The sequence below is a fragment of the Manis javanica genome, chromosome 15, assembly GCF_040802235.1.
Source record: "Manis javanica isolate MJ-LG chromosome 15, MJ_LKY, whole genome shotgun sequence".
NCBI lineage: Eukaryota > Metazoa > Chordata > Mammalia > Pholidota > Manidae > Manis > Manis javanica.
The window spans coordinates 70055926-70074672 of NC_133170.1; the positions used below are offsets into that span (position 1 = coordinate 70055926).

The window sequence follows — 18747 nt, forward strand, 5'->3', positions numbered from 1 at the left end:
GACAACCCAACCCAGTGCAGAGCTGGACTTCATTCAGGTCCTCTGTACTCAAATACACAAAGCCCCACAGGGAACTGGCCATAAAATAACACAGCCGTGTAACGAAAATTTTCTCTACTCTTTTCAGGCACTTCAAAATACAGGAAGCAAAGGAGAACTTAAAAAAATTTTTTAATCTGAATTAAAAAATTTTTAACACACAGAGCGTAACTTTAATTGACCCTCAAAACTCAAACAGCAGAAACTGGTTCGTGGCTTATGATGAGACTTTGATTGCAGTGAAGAAAATCTCAGAATTCCTGCAAGACAGTCAGTTGCCAAAAGGCTAAAAGTATCATTGTCTTCCTGTTAGCAAAAATCTGTGACAAAGATGAAGTCCTTGCCTTAGCCCAGACCCAAATAGAATGACTTGCAGAAAGATTTCATAAAAACTAAGAACCTGACTGGACAGCCCTCTGACTAGTGGCCACCATTACCAAGTTGAAACTATGCTGACCTCTCTAGAAACGTTATCTTGACAGCTCTGCAGTTCCAAGGACAAGCAATGGCTTCATTACAGTCCAGGGGCAACATAAGAACAGGTGAGGGATTCTTCCTGGGCACCTTACTAAGTTAATGGATGTTTCATCAAACCTATTCTATTTCTAAATTCTAAAACATTCCACCTAAGAGAAAAGGCTCTGAAATTATTACCTCATCTACAGACTCTTTCATTTTTATCATCTGTCTCAAAGAAGAACAATATTATGCCACTAAAAAGTGCCTGTTTCTTATTTGTCTTTCATATTTTCCAAAATGTGGCTCTTCATTGGGTTTCAACAATGACTGCTGAACAGAGATAAACTGAATTATTTTAAGAAACTACAACCAGATCCTTCACGTGTCAAAGCAAAATCCCAAAATAAATTCTAAACTTTGACTCTGAAAAGTTAGGCTAACACAATCTTCACTTCCTGTCCCCCTAGGATCCACCTGCTTGCTAATGATATTACAAAAATATAACTCTTAAAATGTGAAGGGTAATTTTAATCTCATCAACCAGCATTTGCCAAAATGTAATATGTACTCGACAGGATTAGTAATACTGGTTCTTCAGACTGGCTCCTAAAAGAGACAGAAAGAAGAGGAAACCTGGGTGTGTTACTCAAATGCTCCTATTGAAAATGAGAAGCACCAGTTCAAATTTCAAATTTATATTGAGTCATCACTACAAAACTACTTTCAATCATGGTATGTGCTGGTTATGTCAAATCCTAGTTCAGTTCCAAACACTGCAGATACTTGAGCCTTGTACAAATAAAAACAAAGTGCAAAACAAAGAGGAACGCTGCTCTACAGACCAAATACTTATTCTATATCTCCATAAGTCTAAAATTAACAACTTTAATGGCATTAAAAAAAATTAAGTGTGTCATTCCATTTCATTTTATGGATAAAGATTTATCCTATTATGTTATGTTTATGGTATCACATAGAGGTGGATGGTATCGCCAAGCAAAAAGCAATCCTTTCAGGTTTCTTAACACTCAAGTAGTGTTTTTTAATTTGTCAAAGTGAAATCCAATAAGCCTATGGAGAAGAGCAACTATTAGAAATATGTGAAAATATATAAAATATATAATCTTTCCCTTTTGTAAAAAAATATTTTAATTCAGTTGGGGTAAATAAATTGTACTTGGTCCCATATGTCTCTAGCAAAAATAACCAACAATATGATTCTTGACACAGTCCTATTATTCAACTACATGAAAAAAGGATCTTATTTTCAGGTTTTAAAAAACTTGAGTGATAATGTCTATTCATCCATAACAACACACGATTTTAGAATGCAACATGCCAATAAAACCTTGAGGTTTCCAATGCTTGAATGAAATACGTTTCAACAGCAAAGCTTTTTTACCCACACATATTTCATTATTATATGCCATTTGCTAGTCTGGGTCTTTTGCCAAATTTGTCTTATTTAGTCTTGATTTACATTCAAAGGAGGGCATTTCATAACCAAGGTATGCAAGCTTTCACAGGTGGCAGAGCCGAGCTAAAAGGTGCCAAGATCAAAGCCAACAGGCTTAACCACTAGGCTCATTCACTGTGTCTACAAATTCCCTGAAGACCACCAAACTTTGAAGCTCCATGTTATTTATCTGTCACTGACTCAGTATACCATACTTCTTTAAATCCCAGAGGACATGGTACTCTGTAGGGCCCCACATGTTAACATGCATTCCAAAAATAACAGGCAAATTAAGAGCCAAACAATATAGCATTTTATACACACTTAAAAAACCAGTCCTGCACAAGATATATATATATATGTATGTATTTGTCTTTCATAGAAGTATCTGTTTAACTCCAGAAGCAAGAATAATGGCAGCTTAGCACCAAAAAGAACTACTTGGAGAAAGAGGAGATGAATCTGTAGGATCAGAATTTGAGAGAGCTGTTCTAGTTTACACTTTATGTTCTCAATTACATAGGAATGACCACACAATCTTGCAACCAGAAAACCTTTGAACTAAAAGTCCTCTGCCCCTTTGCCATAGAACTTGAAGTACCCACCTGTACTTTCTGGGACTATGTCCTGCATATAACTATGTATCTGAAAAGACTGATTATTTTAGTCATATCAAAGCTTTCCCACTGATCTGCTAACACAGCTAAAGCTGCCTTGGTAATCTGACTCTTTTTGTTTGCTAATATGTTAAGTTTCTAAGTACTTCATACTTCCATAATACTGCCTCTATCACCTGCATGGGCTGCTGCCTTAGGGGAGCTGATCTGTCCACAGGGGAGAGCAAAGGCACTGAAGAAAGAAGCCTTTGGGACCAGACAGTGAGGCCAAGGTGGTTGCAGTGAAAGTAAGGGGAAGGCGACGGAGACATAGTAGGAGTCAGCTCAGAGAGGTCTGCTGTGCATAGGCTTGTATATGCAGTATACAGATACAGTATATGCAATATATGCAGTATGTACATACAATTACTCTGGTGGGCCATGGCCAGCAGCTGCTGGAGGGGGCAAGGCAACAGAGGAGACTTTTCCTTGAATTTTCTTTTGAACATTTGGAATCTTGAACCAGATGTTGCTTTCTAAAAAATTTTAAAGAATCCACCTCATGAAGCCTCAGAATACACAAATAATTTATGTACTATATTACATGACCAGAAATATGAATTTCATTATGCATATAAAAATGAACAGTGGAACAATCCTATCAATTCATACAGCTAGAGCATAGATCTGAAACCTCTCATTTTGACTTATGGTAAAAAAAAATTGATGGGTATTTACAAATGTGTTTTGTAGCATACTTTAAGAGAATAATCTCACTATAAGAACTATTTCTCTAGTTTTTAAAACTTATCCACAGGATTGACTAGATCTCCAACAACAGGACTGGGCAAACAAATCACTGGGAGTCCACATGATGAAATACCATGCAGGCTTTACTATCCACACAGGATTAACTATAGTCTCCACCATAGTAAACATGTGGAGCAATAATGTCAATGTTAAGTGAAAATATCAAGACACTGTATATATATAAAATGATCCTAATTTCCTAAAGTAAGTCTGTGTGCCAATGCACATGCATAAAAAAATGGAAGGAAATACATGATATTATATAAACTATGCTTATCTCTAGGTGGTGGTAGTATGAGTGATTTTCTTTTCTTCCTCTACTTCTTTTACACCTTGCAAATTTCTAAAATAACATTTTAATCTTAAAGCATTTTATAATGTTTTTAATAAATTGTGATTAACATTATGTTAGTAACTAGACTATGTTAAATTCTATAACGTACTTTCTGTGACAGTTCTAGTCCTTCAGGTACTGACACTCAATAAAAGCTGGTAAATGGGCACAGTTCACTGAAAGTCCTGAAAAAAAGAATCTCTACATTGCAATGTTCAAAATAAATAGAATAGTGCTTAAGCTCACTAATTGACTAAAGAACAATTAGGTTAGACAAAAATTCATTCAAATTCATTAAGATTTTTGGAATGATGATCAAAGCAGGGTACTTTCAATTAACTCCATCAAATGAAGCTGTTTTCAGAAATACCTCAGGAATTCATTATTCTCTATGTAAAATTTATTAGGCTCTACAGAAAAATCAAAAGTCCTAACTCTATATTGCTTATCCACACTCCAGGATTAACAACATTTATTACTACTCTTGTGATGTGGTTCTCTCTTCTTATGTAAAATGCAAAGCATAACTGTAATTAAAAATTCTAAAATCCCATCTACACTACTTTAGTTCATCGAAGTAACTACCTATCCCTATCTTATTCCCCATTAACCAATTCTTCCCAACCTATGTCCTCAACTCATGGCATTATTAAATCACATCCTTTCACTTGTTCTAAATGCTTTTCTTAACATTCAGTTCAATTTGCAACTAATATTTGAGCCCCTATTATATTAGTAGGTACTGAGTCATGCATAATATAAAGTGGCTACCCTCAAAGAGATTATAATGTAGTGAGGGAGATCAAGTGTGCAAATAAATATATTTAATATATATAAGTCAGTGTTATGGAAATACAGAAGAGAGGGTGACTGCTTCTAACTGTAGGCACCATGAAAATTTCATGGAGGAATGGTGATCTGCAACTAAAAGGATAAAGGTAGGGTTCCAAAAGTGAAGGTGGGGTTCCCCAGTAAATAGAACCCCATGAGCCAAGACACTAAGAGAGAATGTAGAAAGTGAGTTTGCAAAATATAGGGTCCCTGGGGGGATAGTGAATAATGATATAAGGCTGGAAAGAAGAGAACCAGATCACAGATAGCTACTTGGAATTATGATTTTACTTTGCAGGAAATGGGAAGCCACTGAAGGTTTGGGCAAGGAGGTAGCATAACTGTGCTTTAGGAAGATTACTCTGGTAGCCATGTGTAGGCTGGGCTGTGCAGCTCTTATTTAAAATAACTGCCATTAACTACTATCTCAGAAATAACAGGTTATCAAGATCAAGTGCTACCTAAAGCAGAGGTATAGTGGAAAATCACTCAGAAGAAGTGACCTAGAGTCCTAATCTTGGCACTCACTAATTATATGACTTTGGACAAATCACTTAGCTTCTTGAAACCTTTTTTCCTAAAATAGTATCTCCTCTACTGCCTCACAAGTCATTGAAAGGATGAAATGAAAATGGCACGCGCACACACACACACACACACACACACACACACACAGAGCAATGAAAGCTCCTGGGAAGGCTTGCTGGCCATAAAATCTCAGTCACAACTATTTAACGTTGCACTGTAGCATGAAGGCAGACAATATGTAAATGAATGAGTTGGTTATGTTCATATAAACTTTATTTACAAAAACAGCTGCGTATGACCCTTAAGGCCATAGCTTGCTGATCTCCGTATAAAGAAGCACTGTCCAACAGAAATGTTAGATATATGTGGAATTTAATATTAAATCAGAAGTCACATTAAAAAGGTAAACAGAAATAGATTAAATTAATTTTAATATATTTTACTTAACCCATTTTTTCCAAAGTACTAGCATTTTAGCAATCAACATAAAATATTTATGACACCTTTTACATTTTTTTTGCACAGCATTCAATATATGATGTGTATTTTATACTGTCAAGCACATTTCAATTCTGATTACCCACATTTCAAGTGCTCAAAAGCTACAAGTGGGTAGTAACTACCAATTCAACAGTAAGTTCTGGAGGCTATTTAAGTAAAACTCCTAAACACTGACAGTACAAACCAAAATAACAATTTGAACCATAAAAGAAACTACAAGTATGTAACTATACTCTACAGAAAAGATGAAAGCAAAATTAAATTCAGATTTTTAAAATAATGTTTCCCCTGGGATACCAATCTTTACTGGTTGAGGCCACCTGTCCAAAGTGTTTCTTAACTAACAGTATAAGATACTGATACAAAGTATATTAATGAATTTCTATTCACATAGCTTCAGTTGATGAACAGTGTCCCCAGACAAGGTGGGGGAGAACCCAAAATACTTCTTGAACAAAAAATTGTTCTATTTTGAAAGAATTTGTCACTTTCTAACAGATATTTCATTTTATTGAAAACTACCTTCATTGTTAATAATACCATGTTTGGCAAATGGGCAAAAATCAGCATGCAAGGAAATGATTACTAGCCAACAGCAGTCAATAAGTAATGAAAAAACTTGTAGCAGGATGACATTTTCTACCACAGAAAATATTAAAGAGTTTTGAAAATGAGGTCATTTTTATTTCAGATTATTGCAAACAATGCTGGTCTTCAGCAAACTTGGACTAAAAACGGGGAGAACGTGGGGAAAAGAGAGGCTAACTCAGGGACCTCTAACTTTCTGCAGTTTGATGAACCCTATCAACCTTTCTCAGATTTTTAATGCATAAAATAAAATACATGGGATTAAAGGAAACCAATTACAGCATATTGAAATATAGTTACCAAAATGCTTTTAAAAAATCAAATTTGTGATATCAGTAAAGGAGCTCTTTATTAGTACACTGGATAACAAGATCTAATATTTACCATACTTTCTAAGTGATTGTAAACATAAACAATGTTTTGAGGTATGTTCAACTGTAAGATATGAAAATATCTATGTTTCCTTCATAGGCACTGCCAATCTTACCAGGGTCTGTGGACTACATTCATAACTTAAGGAAATGCTGAATTTCAGCTAACAGTATTAGTAAATAAAGATATAATTTTTACCATCCAAGTTCACAGAGCCCCAAATTCTATTCATGGATCCCTGAATTCTATTCAGGTTCAGAACCTCTGACAGAAAGAAAACTTTTCTCTGTTATAAGCTCATCCAAAAAATGCTTCCTCCAGAGTTCCCCAAATGTATTTTTACCTTTCCACCCATTTTGCTCCTTTCTGGATTAAATAAACCAGTAGCTGCTTTTTGGCTAAACCACAACAGGATGATAAGAAAGGAGTCAGTATCAAGAAATAAAGAAGGCAATTCTTCCATTATGTACCACTGTTTTGATGAAAATATGTTGACACAGTTTTCCTTTAATATTCTTTATGTGATTTCAACAGTAAGAAAAGCAAACAAATCAGTAGAGATAGGAGATCCAGATTTTCTCGTCTGTCCCATAAATAGCTACATCTATATTAGATTTGTTTCTTTGGAATCAATAATGCAAACTACAGAGCATAAAGCAAATATAATAAACCCAGAAGAGATCCATTACAAATACAAGCTGAATGCTAATATTTTGTTGGTACAAAACCACTGTTTGAATGACACATCTGTAGTTACTAGCATTACTAAACCTACAATTTGCATAAAATAGTTTGCAAATTATGCATCTCCTTATTGTTAATCTAAAATTGCTGCAAACTGCTATAACCTAGCAATTCAGCCAACTGCAGGTTTCAGTAGAAACCCTAGGGATTTAAGCATGTCCACTCTAAAATGTCCCATCATGGAACATTAATTATCCTACAATTGTGCTTAATAGCACTTTACTAGGAGAGGAATCATACAGCACTATAAAAAAAATTCCCTTACAAACTGGCAACAGTAACGGATTATGTCGCTTTAGTAATCACTACAAATTTATATTTACCAAACTATCAAACAACACTCCAAAAACTAAAAATCTTTTGGCCTCCTATAAGCTGGACTCTTTAAAATAGCAGATGTGAAGAAAAAGCAGTAATGTACAATAAGACAATTATAGTATGTCTTTATGCATTATTATGCAGCCATTAAAATTTATGTTTTTAAGTCTGAATTTAACAAAAAGCTCCCAATAAGTGATTAAAGAATACAAAACCTCACATAGCATATAATCTCAATTTTGCCAATATATAAAAATATGAATTGAAGAAGGAAATAATAAAAAATTAATTAATTAATATGGTTATTTTGGGATGGTGCAATTAAAGGGTAATTCTTTTCTTACACTTTAAGATGTTTTTCTCTATTTTCTACTACACCCATGTATTATTCTTCATAAGGAAAAAAGCTTTGCATAGCATAAAACACAATCAACTTAATATCAGTTATTTTTCAGGTCAAAAAAAGTAGAATGACTCCGTACATTGTTACGTAAGAGAGAAACTGTTAAGACAATCTTGAGTTCCAATAGCCTGCCTACCAATTGCTGTGCACTCTGAACACACTGCAGGGGCCAGTGCGTCTCTTCCCAGAGTGGGCAGCTCCCTGGCTCTGCGGGCCTCTGGCAGCATCCCCAGACCATCAGAATGAGAAGTTGTTGCTCTCTCCTGCCTATATATGGACATAGTCTGTATTAACTGGATTACTGACCAAAATGACTATATATCAGGAGGCAAAGGAGATCAAGCCACAAGAGAGGTCCTCTGAAGTGACGTGATAACAGCTTAGCAGCACTAAGAAAACTGGCTTCTTTGAGCTAGTCACAGTTTGGCTTGCATTTCCAAGAGCCCAATTACATCTACTGGACTCATCTTTTGAAGCAAAAGCCATTGGCTGAAGCAAACGATAAATTTAAGCAAATCCACAAGTTCTAAAATAATCTCATGATGGAGGAAGGCAAAGAGGGCCTAACAAAACAGTTACTTGGGAGTATGAATTGGTATGGTCACTTTGGAGAGCAATTTGTCAGTACCTAATAAAATGTAAAATAGTCACCGATGACCCAGCAATTCTATTTCTCAGCAACTACTCTAGAGAAATACTCCCAAGTGTGCACAAACAGGCACGCAAAGATATGCACTAAGGGCTCTAACAGTGAAGAACGGAAACAATCAAAATGCCCACTGTGGTAGACTGAATTATGACCCCCAAAATATTTACATCCGAATCTCTGGAACTTGTGAATGTGACCTTAGGTGGCAAAAGAAGACTTTGCAGATGTGATTAATTTAAGGGTTTTTAGATGAGGAGACTGCCCTGGATAATGTGCGTGCGTTCTAAATGTAATCATGGAGGTCCATATAAAAGGGATGTGGGAGGAGTCAAAGGAGAAACCATGGTGATGACAGATCAGAGAGGAGGGTGAGGCACGTTGAAGATGTCAAGGACTACAGGCAGCCACTAGAAACCGTACAGGCAAGGGGGGCGGATTCTCCTCTAGAGCCTGCAGAAGGAACTGGATCTGCTAACACTTGACTTTAACCCACTGAGACTCATTTCGGACATCTGATCTCCAGAAATGTCAGAGTAAAAATAAATTAGTGTCATTTCAAGCCACTAAATTTGTGATAATTTGTAAGCACAGTGACAAGACACTAAGACACCCATCAGTAGGGGAATGACTAAATAAACCATGGCATTCTGAGTCTTGTGCAGCATTTTTTTAAAAATGTGGCAGATCTCTATATGGAGACACAGAACAAAACATATCAAAGCAAGTTATAAAAAGCTGTCTAACATTTCATTCCTTACATAAAAAGAAAAAATAGAGTGGTATGTATACACACATACACAAACACACAAACATACACATCCAAAGGTGGTCTTGAAAAATTTACAAAAAATTTTATCACTGATTTAACCAGGGAGGAAAGTAGATGGAGACCAGGATTGGGGATGGTGGCCAAAAGGAATTTCAGTTTTATCTGTTATTTCCATTTTTTAATAAGAATGTATTCATGTATATTAGTTTTAAAAATGTAATGGATACATAAGGTGTGTTCAGAGTAGGATCAAAGTAATAGTTTGACAATTTCTGTGGTCTTCTCTCCTTTTGAAGTAACTGTGCATTTGTCACATAGTTGATGATTTGCTGTTACTAACATGTGTCTGCAACTACTGACTCAGCATCTTGAGAAGCAGATACACTCCCTGTGTTTGCCCCTCAAGCACCAGTGTAAACAAGATGGGAAGACAGAGGGAGGGGACCCATAGGGCATTTCCAGGAATTGACAGTCCTTTCATAATGATCACCACAGGTACCTTATGACTTAGGAAAGAACAGATGTATGACAATCTACCCAGGAGCCCTGGCCAACAGGTGGTATTTTGTGACAGTCAATATGGAAGCCAAGAAGAGAGATAATAATCAAAACTGATTTATTTAGCAAGACTGTAGACATACAACTGGAGGAAAACGAAATGAAGGCTATCATCTCATCTGCCTAGCCATACTGCAAACAAATTGAGAAGGAAGAAAATTCCAGAGGGATCACACACACAACTAAAAAAAACCCTTCCCCACTACCCACTACTAGAGGAAAACAATACTGTTGATGGATAGTTTTGCTTTCATATCCCTTGGGCAGCTGAGTGAATATATGAATAAGTAACTTTCCAGCAACACAGGTGGACTACAAAGAGAGTCCATACGCTGTGTGTATATAATCACATCCATCCTTATCTAATCCTTACGCTGACCCTATTATGATTCCCCCTTACAGGGGATGAGGCAGTATAACATGATGGCTTTAAAGCCTGGACCCTGAGCTGGAATCTGATCTATTTCAGACTCAGCTTTGTTAATAACTGCATGGCCTTTGTCAAGTCACCCTACTTCTGTGCCACGGTTTCCTCATTTATAAAATAAGGATGATGACAGTACCAACCTTGTAGGGTTTTTCTGAGAATTAAGTGAGATAAGGGTGTGAAGTGCATAGCACAGAGCCTGGCACACAACATGCTGACCCTGTTGTCTTGGTGGCAGCAGAGGTGGGGACTGTGATGACAAAGCAGCTGCCGTGGAAGAAGTCAGGGATTATTAAAGATACGGAACTAGCGCAAAATCTCACAGCTAGGAAGGGGGAGAGCTAGAGTTTCAATCCCAGTGTGACTCTTTAAACTTGACTTTAACCTCTAGGCAATACTCTCTCTCACAGTCCGGGCTAATTCCTTCTAACTTTACAGCTAGGCAGCCAAGTCTGGGAGCAGGCTGAGCCACGTGTCCGAGCTCACAGAACACTGTACTAAGACTCGGTGACCCTTACCCAGTGCTCATGAATTATACGGCAGCTAATTCTACTGGTGAGCAAAGGTAGTGCACTTACTCATTAACTTTTCTAAATTCGGAATCTGGGACTCTATAAAAGTACATACTGATGAACACTTCCCAAAGGATTTTGACCAAAGGATAAATGGGCTGGTGGTATTCTCCTGAGAGAATAGATCAACATTTATTCAGATTTCACTTGAGTGTATCATAAGCATTCAAAGCCTTGACATTTCAGTTGATCGATTCAAATTCAAATGCTCCTCCCCTTACATGGCAAAAAAACAAAAAACAAAAAACCCTGCTGAGACTTTTTCATTTCCTAAATAATATCAGTAAAGCATTCTGGGCATGGGCGGGTTTTGTTCATTTGTCTTATGGAGGTCTGGCATACAGAACATACTTGAAGTGCACAGTTCGATGAGTTTTGACCTATGTATATATACAACCATGAAATCATCACCATAATCAAAATAGGGAACATAGCCATCACCCCAAAGTTTCCTCATACTCTTTTGTAATCCCTTTTTGCCCCTGTTCCCACCTCACTCCATCCCCAGGCAACCACTGATCTGCTTCCTGTAGGACAGATTAGTTTGCATTTTCTAGAACTTCATATAAATGGAATCTTACATAAGACATATGTACATATGTACCCATTTGTCTAGCTTCTTCCACTCAGCATAAATCCATGTTGTGAATGTCAACAGTTCATCTCTTTTAATTGCTGAGTAGTTTTCCACTGTATGGATGCATCACACTGTTGATCCATTCACCTGCTGATGGACATGTGAATTGTTTCCAGTTTTCAACGAGCACAAATAAAGTTGCTATGAACATTCATGTTCATCTTTGAATGGTATGAGTGTGTGGGGAGGTGAGGATAGGAGAGTCCTTATAAACAAACTCAGTGAAAAATGAGAAATACTAACCAACATATTTGAATTCAAAGTTAATCTAAACTATGGGGTGAGAAAATATCTTGGCCACCTCAGGCAAGTCAATTCATTTTTCTGCCAACTTCCGTATATACAAAACTCCTGTTCCCACCTGGAGCTTGTAAGGAAAAATCAGATAGAAAGCTGAAATTTTTTGGAACTTCCACAAATAAGCTATTGTTTTCTGTCTTGTAAATTCCCTTTTTTAAAAAAGACTAATGTTCTATGAAATGTAATACAGAATTCAGTAATGTCTGAGATGTCATTTCTGAGCTATTATTTATTTCTCTTAAATTTATATTTTATTACTTAAAAAATAATTTCCTACATGCTTTTGCTTTCTGCCAACATAAAATTAAACTAAATTCAGGTAGCTACCTTAAGACCAAGGAAAAACTTCAGTCTGTACTTTTAATTCATTCAGAGAACAAAGTCCTTATGTACAAGGCCCTACTTGATCTGTACCCTTACCCTCATCTCCTACTCTAACCACTCCCCCTTTGCTTACTGAGCTCAGAGATCCAAACTGAGAATACCAATACTTCCCCTGCAGGGACCTGGCTCTTGCAGTCCTGTCTAGGGTGTGCTTTCCCCATTAGCCATAGGGTACTCTCACTCCCTTCAGGTCTCTGCTCAAATGCCATCCTGGGCTTTCCTGTCCTACTCGCCCTCTGTACAACAGAGACCTTCCACCATTACACTCTGCCCCTCTGACCCAGCTATTACTTTCTCCATAGTCGTTATCATTTGACATATTTTACATATGTCATATATTTGATAACTATTATATATATTCTCCCACTAAAATAAAAGCTTTTTAAGAGCAGGATTTTATTTTATCTCTTGCTGTGTCCCTGGACAGTGAACCAGGCTCATTTCTGAATTCCACAAATACTTGTTGAATGAATTTGTTGTTTAAACACAATTTATTGAATTTTAAAAAATAAACCTTCTGTTTAGAATTCAGTGGGAAGAAAAATTTTAATTCAAAGTCTCTGCTCTTGCTTAAATTAAAATGCTAAGTCAATGTTGATCTAGTTCTTAGGATGAGTTCTTTTTTCAGATTGACATTTAACTTTGAGCAGCACTTACAGAATGAAAAGAACACTGCAATTCCAAGGCAGGAAAGTGGACCTAGTGATTTGCCCTGCATCGCTCGCTATGCTACCAAGTCATAACTTCAAGACCTGGTCAGATAACCTCTCTCTAAAATGAAGAAAACTGATCTTTAAGGTCCCTCCTAGCTCTAAAATTCTGAGACTGTAGTGCAATCTTATGTATTAAGGTTGCCAAAACAGGTCAGATGGCTTAGTTTGAGTCTCATCTATCATAATCCAAAATTGTTAACTGAAGGATTCTACCTAAGTATAAAAAAACCCTGTGAAAAATGTCCATTGTTCTACCAGATGTCCACTGTAAAGAGAGGTTTGTCAGAGTGTACTTCATAGGGGTGGTGGCATTCAAAAGTTAGTTTTTAAAAAATTGATGAACCTCTAATCTTTCCCAAATATGAAAAAAAATAACTGGAAATAAAGGTATCTATTTTTAGATAAATATTCCCTATCTTCAGCCAGTTATGAAGTTTTAAATAATTGCAACTATGAGTATCATACATGCGTGGAGATAGAAGAATATTATGATTAGGAGAACACGTGTTGAAACCAACAGACCAGGGTTAATCTCCAGGCTCTTTTCTCTATGTGTGATCTTAAGCAAGTTGCACACCTGCTCTGTGATTTACTTGCCTCACCTGTATAATGGGTCCAATATTTACAATTGTTACAATGAGTAACAATATTTACTTACTAGAATCTTCTTGGAACATAATAATGCCTGACACACATAATACACTTAATCAATATCATTAGTATTAAATAACTAAATGTGAACACACCCACACAAACCTAATAGCCACAAAAAAATTCTTAGCTATCCATTTCTCCTAATACTATGTAGCTTGTATAACATATAGAAAGAAATGAAAAAAGTTCTTCACTACTGTCAGCCATAAATGTTTATCACCTACATACATATTGGCTTCTGAGAGGTCAGACCATGATTTTTTTTAAAGCTTTTTAAAATCTACCAGACCAGAGAAGTCGTTCTTTTTAACATCATTCTTCTGTGCAAGTAGCTGACAAATACTTAATATATTTATACAGTAAATATCTTAGGAAGCCAACTTCATATAGCACAAGTATTTTAAACCACTACACTTTTTAATCCTAAAAACAAATAAATTTTGGATCTGTGAACTTAGTCTCTAAGGAACAAAGAGAATTCACTTTCCACATTTCGCATACAACAGAGCCAATTAAGTCAAAAGATTTCCACCATTATAGTATAATATACGTTGAGTTTTCAAGCAGGTAAGACACTCAGACACACCTTGCTTTTTATAGAATAGGTCTAAATGAGACATAATAAAACTATGATTCCATGATAGGAATTCCCTACTAACTTGTACCTTCCCTTTTTTTGGTGGCTGGACTGTAAAATAAGTCAATTAAGAGTTCACAGTGGGAATGCTGCAACCTCAACCTCAAATCCGGACACAAAAATACAGGGGAACATATTTACATCTCAGGCACGTCCAGAAATCTCGACCAGCGCGATCCGATCGCTGCCGTTTCCACACACACACAGTAATGGGTTTTAATCTATTTCTATAGTGCATGCAAAACCGCAAAACACAAAAGATTCCTCACATTCCGTTTATAGCCAGAAGACAGGCCATCCTCTCTGCGCCCTACCCCGGAGAGTTCTCCTTGCTACAATAAGAATTTCATGATACCCCATGCTACCTACTCATCAAAATGTCATCCCACAAAGTGGAGGGGAAGGAGTGTCAGCCTCGGCTGGCCTCGAAGAAACGATGCTACCAGTCAGTATTCCCACATCTGGGCAAACCCGAAACCACGTGAAGTCGGTGCAAAGTTCCCATCAACTGAGCATATTTGGTTTCCTTCTGCCCCCAAAGCCCGCAGCACAGTTGCTGAGATCTGCTTTTGCACCTGCCACGGCTCTTAAGCCTCGGCTTCTGCACGACCCTGGAGCTCACAAAAAGACCTTGTGGCCTAAAGCGCCCGTTACCCTCCGCGGAGAGCGCACGGAGGGCCGCTGTAGCATCCCTCTCGCTGTCCACACCGCCTGTTTGGCTGACAAAGGCCCCGTGTCAATCCAGGCAAGTTGCTGGAATGCCCATCACGGATACGCTGTTGCCACTACCCTCCCCCGAAAAAATAGAAAAAATCAACACAGAGCCGGGGAAAGAAAGGGGGGAGGTGTACAGCATAAAATTAAAATGTCCCCAAAGCTAAGCATCCTGGGCGTGCCCTGGAAGGGAGTCCGAGAGGGTCCGCGGGGGAGGGGAGACAGCCGGGGAGGTGACGGCGGCTCCTGCACAGGGCGTGGAGGCCGTGCCCGGCCATAGTCTAATAAAATGCCGTGTGTCGGAACGTTCAAAACGAAATCCCTGGGGGTGTGAGGCCCGGAGGAGGCAGGGAGGCGGGCGATCTGCAGACCCGCGGCGCGGCCCCCCACTGCCCGCCTTGCGCCCACAACACCTGCCGGGATAGCCTTTGGGGGCCTCGGACTCCAGGTTGGGGTGAGGCGGAGATGTGAGGGCCCGACCCCGGGGTGTTGGCGGGTGAGCCAATCCGATGGCGGAGGCCGAGGAGCTGCGTCGCTCACCTCCAAGTCGGTGTCGGCGGCCTCCGGGGCCCCAAGGATCTCGCTGGGCAGCTCGGCCAGGTCGGTGACCCGGATCAGCCCGTCATGCAGGAAGATGGTCTCCTCCTTCACCGAGAGCCACTGCGCCGAGTCCGCCGCAGCAGCAGCAGCAGCCGCCGCGGCCGCCGACGAGCCCATTGCCCCGGCTGAGAGGCTGGCGGTGAGGAGCAGCCACCCGGCCGGGGGAAACGCCAACAGCAGCCGCCGCGATCACCAGTCCATGGCAGCAGCCGACGCTCCCGCCTGCAGCGCCCCGTTCGCCTCCTCGCCCGTTGCAGCTCCGCCCTAGGCGGTCCGAGTCGCCATCCCCCACCCTCCGGCCCCGGAGACCCCTGCCCCGCCGCCGCCGCCGTCACCGCCGCCGCCCTGAAGAAGAGAATCCGCCTCTGCCGCTAGCAGCCAACTGTCAGTGAGACGCCATGTTGGGGGCGGGGCTCCCGGCATGCCCCGCGGAGCGGACAATACAGGCTCCGCCCCCTGGCCCCGCCCCGCCGCCGGGCTCTCGGTTCTGCGGAATTCCTCCTCGCCGCTTGGTCTAGCGCTCAGACCGACCTACCTGACCCTTTTCTGCCCCTAGCCATTCGGGGGCGTCTGGGGCCCATCAGGAGATGAGGGCGCCCTCCTCGCCCACTCATGGATGCGCTCCTCGCCCGGGCCAGAGCCCCGGCCCTGGGCGGAGCTTGAAGATTCAGTACCTGCTTTCCTGTTTAAAATATGCAAAACTCTAGCACAGAATAGGTGCTGCACACCTGTTCGTAAGCCCTTGCTGAAACAGCGCAGAAGGCGGTTCATATTTACTAAAAAGTCTAGTACCCGATTAGCACTCAAAACCTGATGAAAAGAAAGCACTGGTCACAGCGCTTGATGCTGGTGCCTGGTACTGAGTGGGAGTGAAAATGAGAGTATTGTTACATTCCATCAGTATTTTAATACTGATTGATATACACCTTAAAAATATGCACGCCATCCATTTTTATTAAAACAAGAAAGGGAAGAACTACATGTATAGAGAAAACTAGGAAAACACATATCCAGCTGTTAATGCGAGTTGCCATGGAGAGTGGGACTAGTCTGGCATGGTTGAGGTGAGTCATCTTTGTATTTCTTTTATACTTAAAGAAAACTATGAAGCACTCATTCGCATCAAAGGACTTGAAAACGTTGGTTCACACAAAAACCTTCACAGGGATGTTCATAGCAGCTTTATTCATAATTGCCAAAACTTGGAAGTAATCAAGATGTCCTTCAGTAGGTGAATGGATAGACGGTGGTACATCCACACAATGGAATATTATTCAGCAATAAAAAGAAATGACTATCAAGCCAGGAAAAGAAATGAGAAGAAATTTAAGTGCATATTACTAAGTGAAAGATGCCAATCTGAAGAGCCCTGTTGATTTCTTGTTGACAGTATGATTCCAATGATATGACATTCTGGTAAAGGCAAAACTATGGAAGCAATTAAAAGATCAGTGGTTGCCAGGGGCTGTGGGAGGGAGGGATAAATATGCAAAGCACAGAGGATCTTTAGGGCAGTGAAAATACTCTGTGTGATACCACACTGATGGATACATGTCATTCATTATATATTTGTCCAAACCCATAGAATGTATGCCAAGAGTGACCCATGGGGTGTCGTCATTGCAGGTTCGTCAATCATAACAGATGTCCCACTCTGGTGGGGGATGTTGAAAATGGGGGGGGGGCTACACATGTATAGGGCAGGGAGTATATGGGAAAATCTCTGTCCCTTCCCTTTTATTTTGCTGTGATCATAAAACTGCCCTAAAAATTAGTTTTAATGAAGACTGAATAAGTAAATGAATCAGAAGAACATTGATGTGCATGCCCTTTGATACAGCAACTCGACTTTGAGGAAGTTGTATGAAGGAAACAACCAGAGCCATATTCAAGGATGTATATGCAGAGATATGCAGTATGTTAGTATTGTTTATAAAAGGAATAATTATAATCAGTCTAAATGTCCAACAATATGGGATTGGTTAACTAAAATAATGACATAAGATGGAATATTACAGAGCCATTGTTTATGAAGGATATCAATACAAGTGAATGTTCATGATATATTACTAAATGGAAAAAAAACAAGCTAAAATAATAAGGAAATCTGAAATTTAATTGTTTGCATTATGATAGCATTTTTTTAATTACATGCATGTATGACTCTAGGTTATAGAATAAAAGACAAGGAGGGTATTGTGCCTGGTAACACATTTAGGTGAATCTCAGCAGTGCATTTACTAGTGACTAGGGGATTCATGATTTGTACTTTGTGATGTTTTCCAACTTTTCTTCTTAGAGCATGAATTACTTGAAAAAAAACGACTACTACTACTACTACTACTAAGCTACTGATCACCTAGGAGTCAGCGTACACCCACTCATTTAGCCATCATAACACCCTTTAGAGTATTCATGAATAGCCCCATTTTACAAGGAACTGAGGCTCTGAATTAAGTGACTTGCATCTGCTTAGGAGTTGGAAGAATCAAGATTTGAACTCATAGGTGGCTCCATCCTTCACTGCCTCCCAACCAAATAATTTGTGCATTGCTCTATTACAACAATCTATGCTGCTTACAATGATTGTTAATTTCATTTTCATGATATTTATTCCACAAGCATTTGTTAAGCCCCTAGGAGGAGTCAAATCCTGGGAGGAATATAGAATGATCATATAATATATCTGAATACCTGAAATAATACATGAAAATTTGACTCCCTCCTCTCAAAGACCTAGACAGTTTGTTTAAAATACATAGAAAATACTCCACAGGGAGATGGCTCTTCTTTTATTCATTCAACAACTATTTCTTGATCCCTGCTTTATGACAGACATCATTCCTGTTGTGGGCTTACCAAAATGAGTGAGGCAGAAAAGGCTTCTGTCAAAGAACTGAGTAGCTAATAGAGAAAACAGACAAAAAGCAAAGTAACAGTTAAGTCCAGCAGTTCAGAGCAGATCACAGCTAGGCAGAGAATAAAACAGACAAATGTGCTAGAATGGCCAATTTGCAAATCCTCATAACAGCTCTCTGGGAAAGAGAATGTTATTATCCTCACTTTCAGCTGGGACATGTTAATTTGTAAGCCCTTTCAAAACACCAAGGTAAAAAACACATGCATACATTTTGAAAAAATCTTCAAAGCTCTC

At 39.1% G+C, this 18747-nt stretch overlaps 1 protein-coding gene across 6 annotated transcripts in view; it reads right to left on the bottom strand.

Moving 5' to 3' along the window:
• HECTD4 (HECT domain E3 ubiquitin protein ligase 4) overlaps positions 1-17245 on the bottom strand; it is a 171220-nt gene extending 153975 nt beyond the window's left edge. For 3 of the 6 annotated variants that reach the window (XM_073222475.1, XM_073222473.1, XM_073222472.1), the window contains exon 1: positions 15534-17232. In XM_073222475.1, coding sequence (XP_073078576.1) covers positions 15534-15710 — 177 coding nt within the window. In that variant the 5' untranslated portion in view covers positions 15711-17232. Of the gene's footprint in view, positions 1-15533 lie in introns of all 6 variants that reach the window. The other 3 variants (XM_073222474.1, XM_073222476.1, XM_073222477.1) reach the window with 3 other exon arrangements.
• Positions 17246-18747: the final 1502 nt, after the last annotated feature.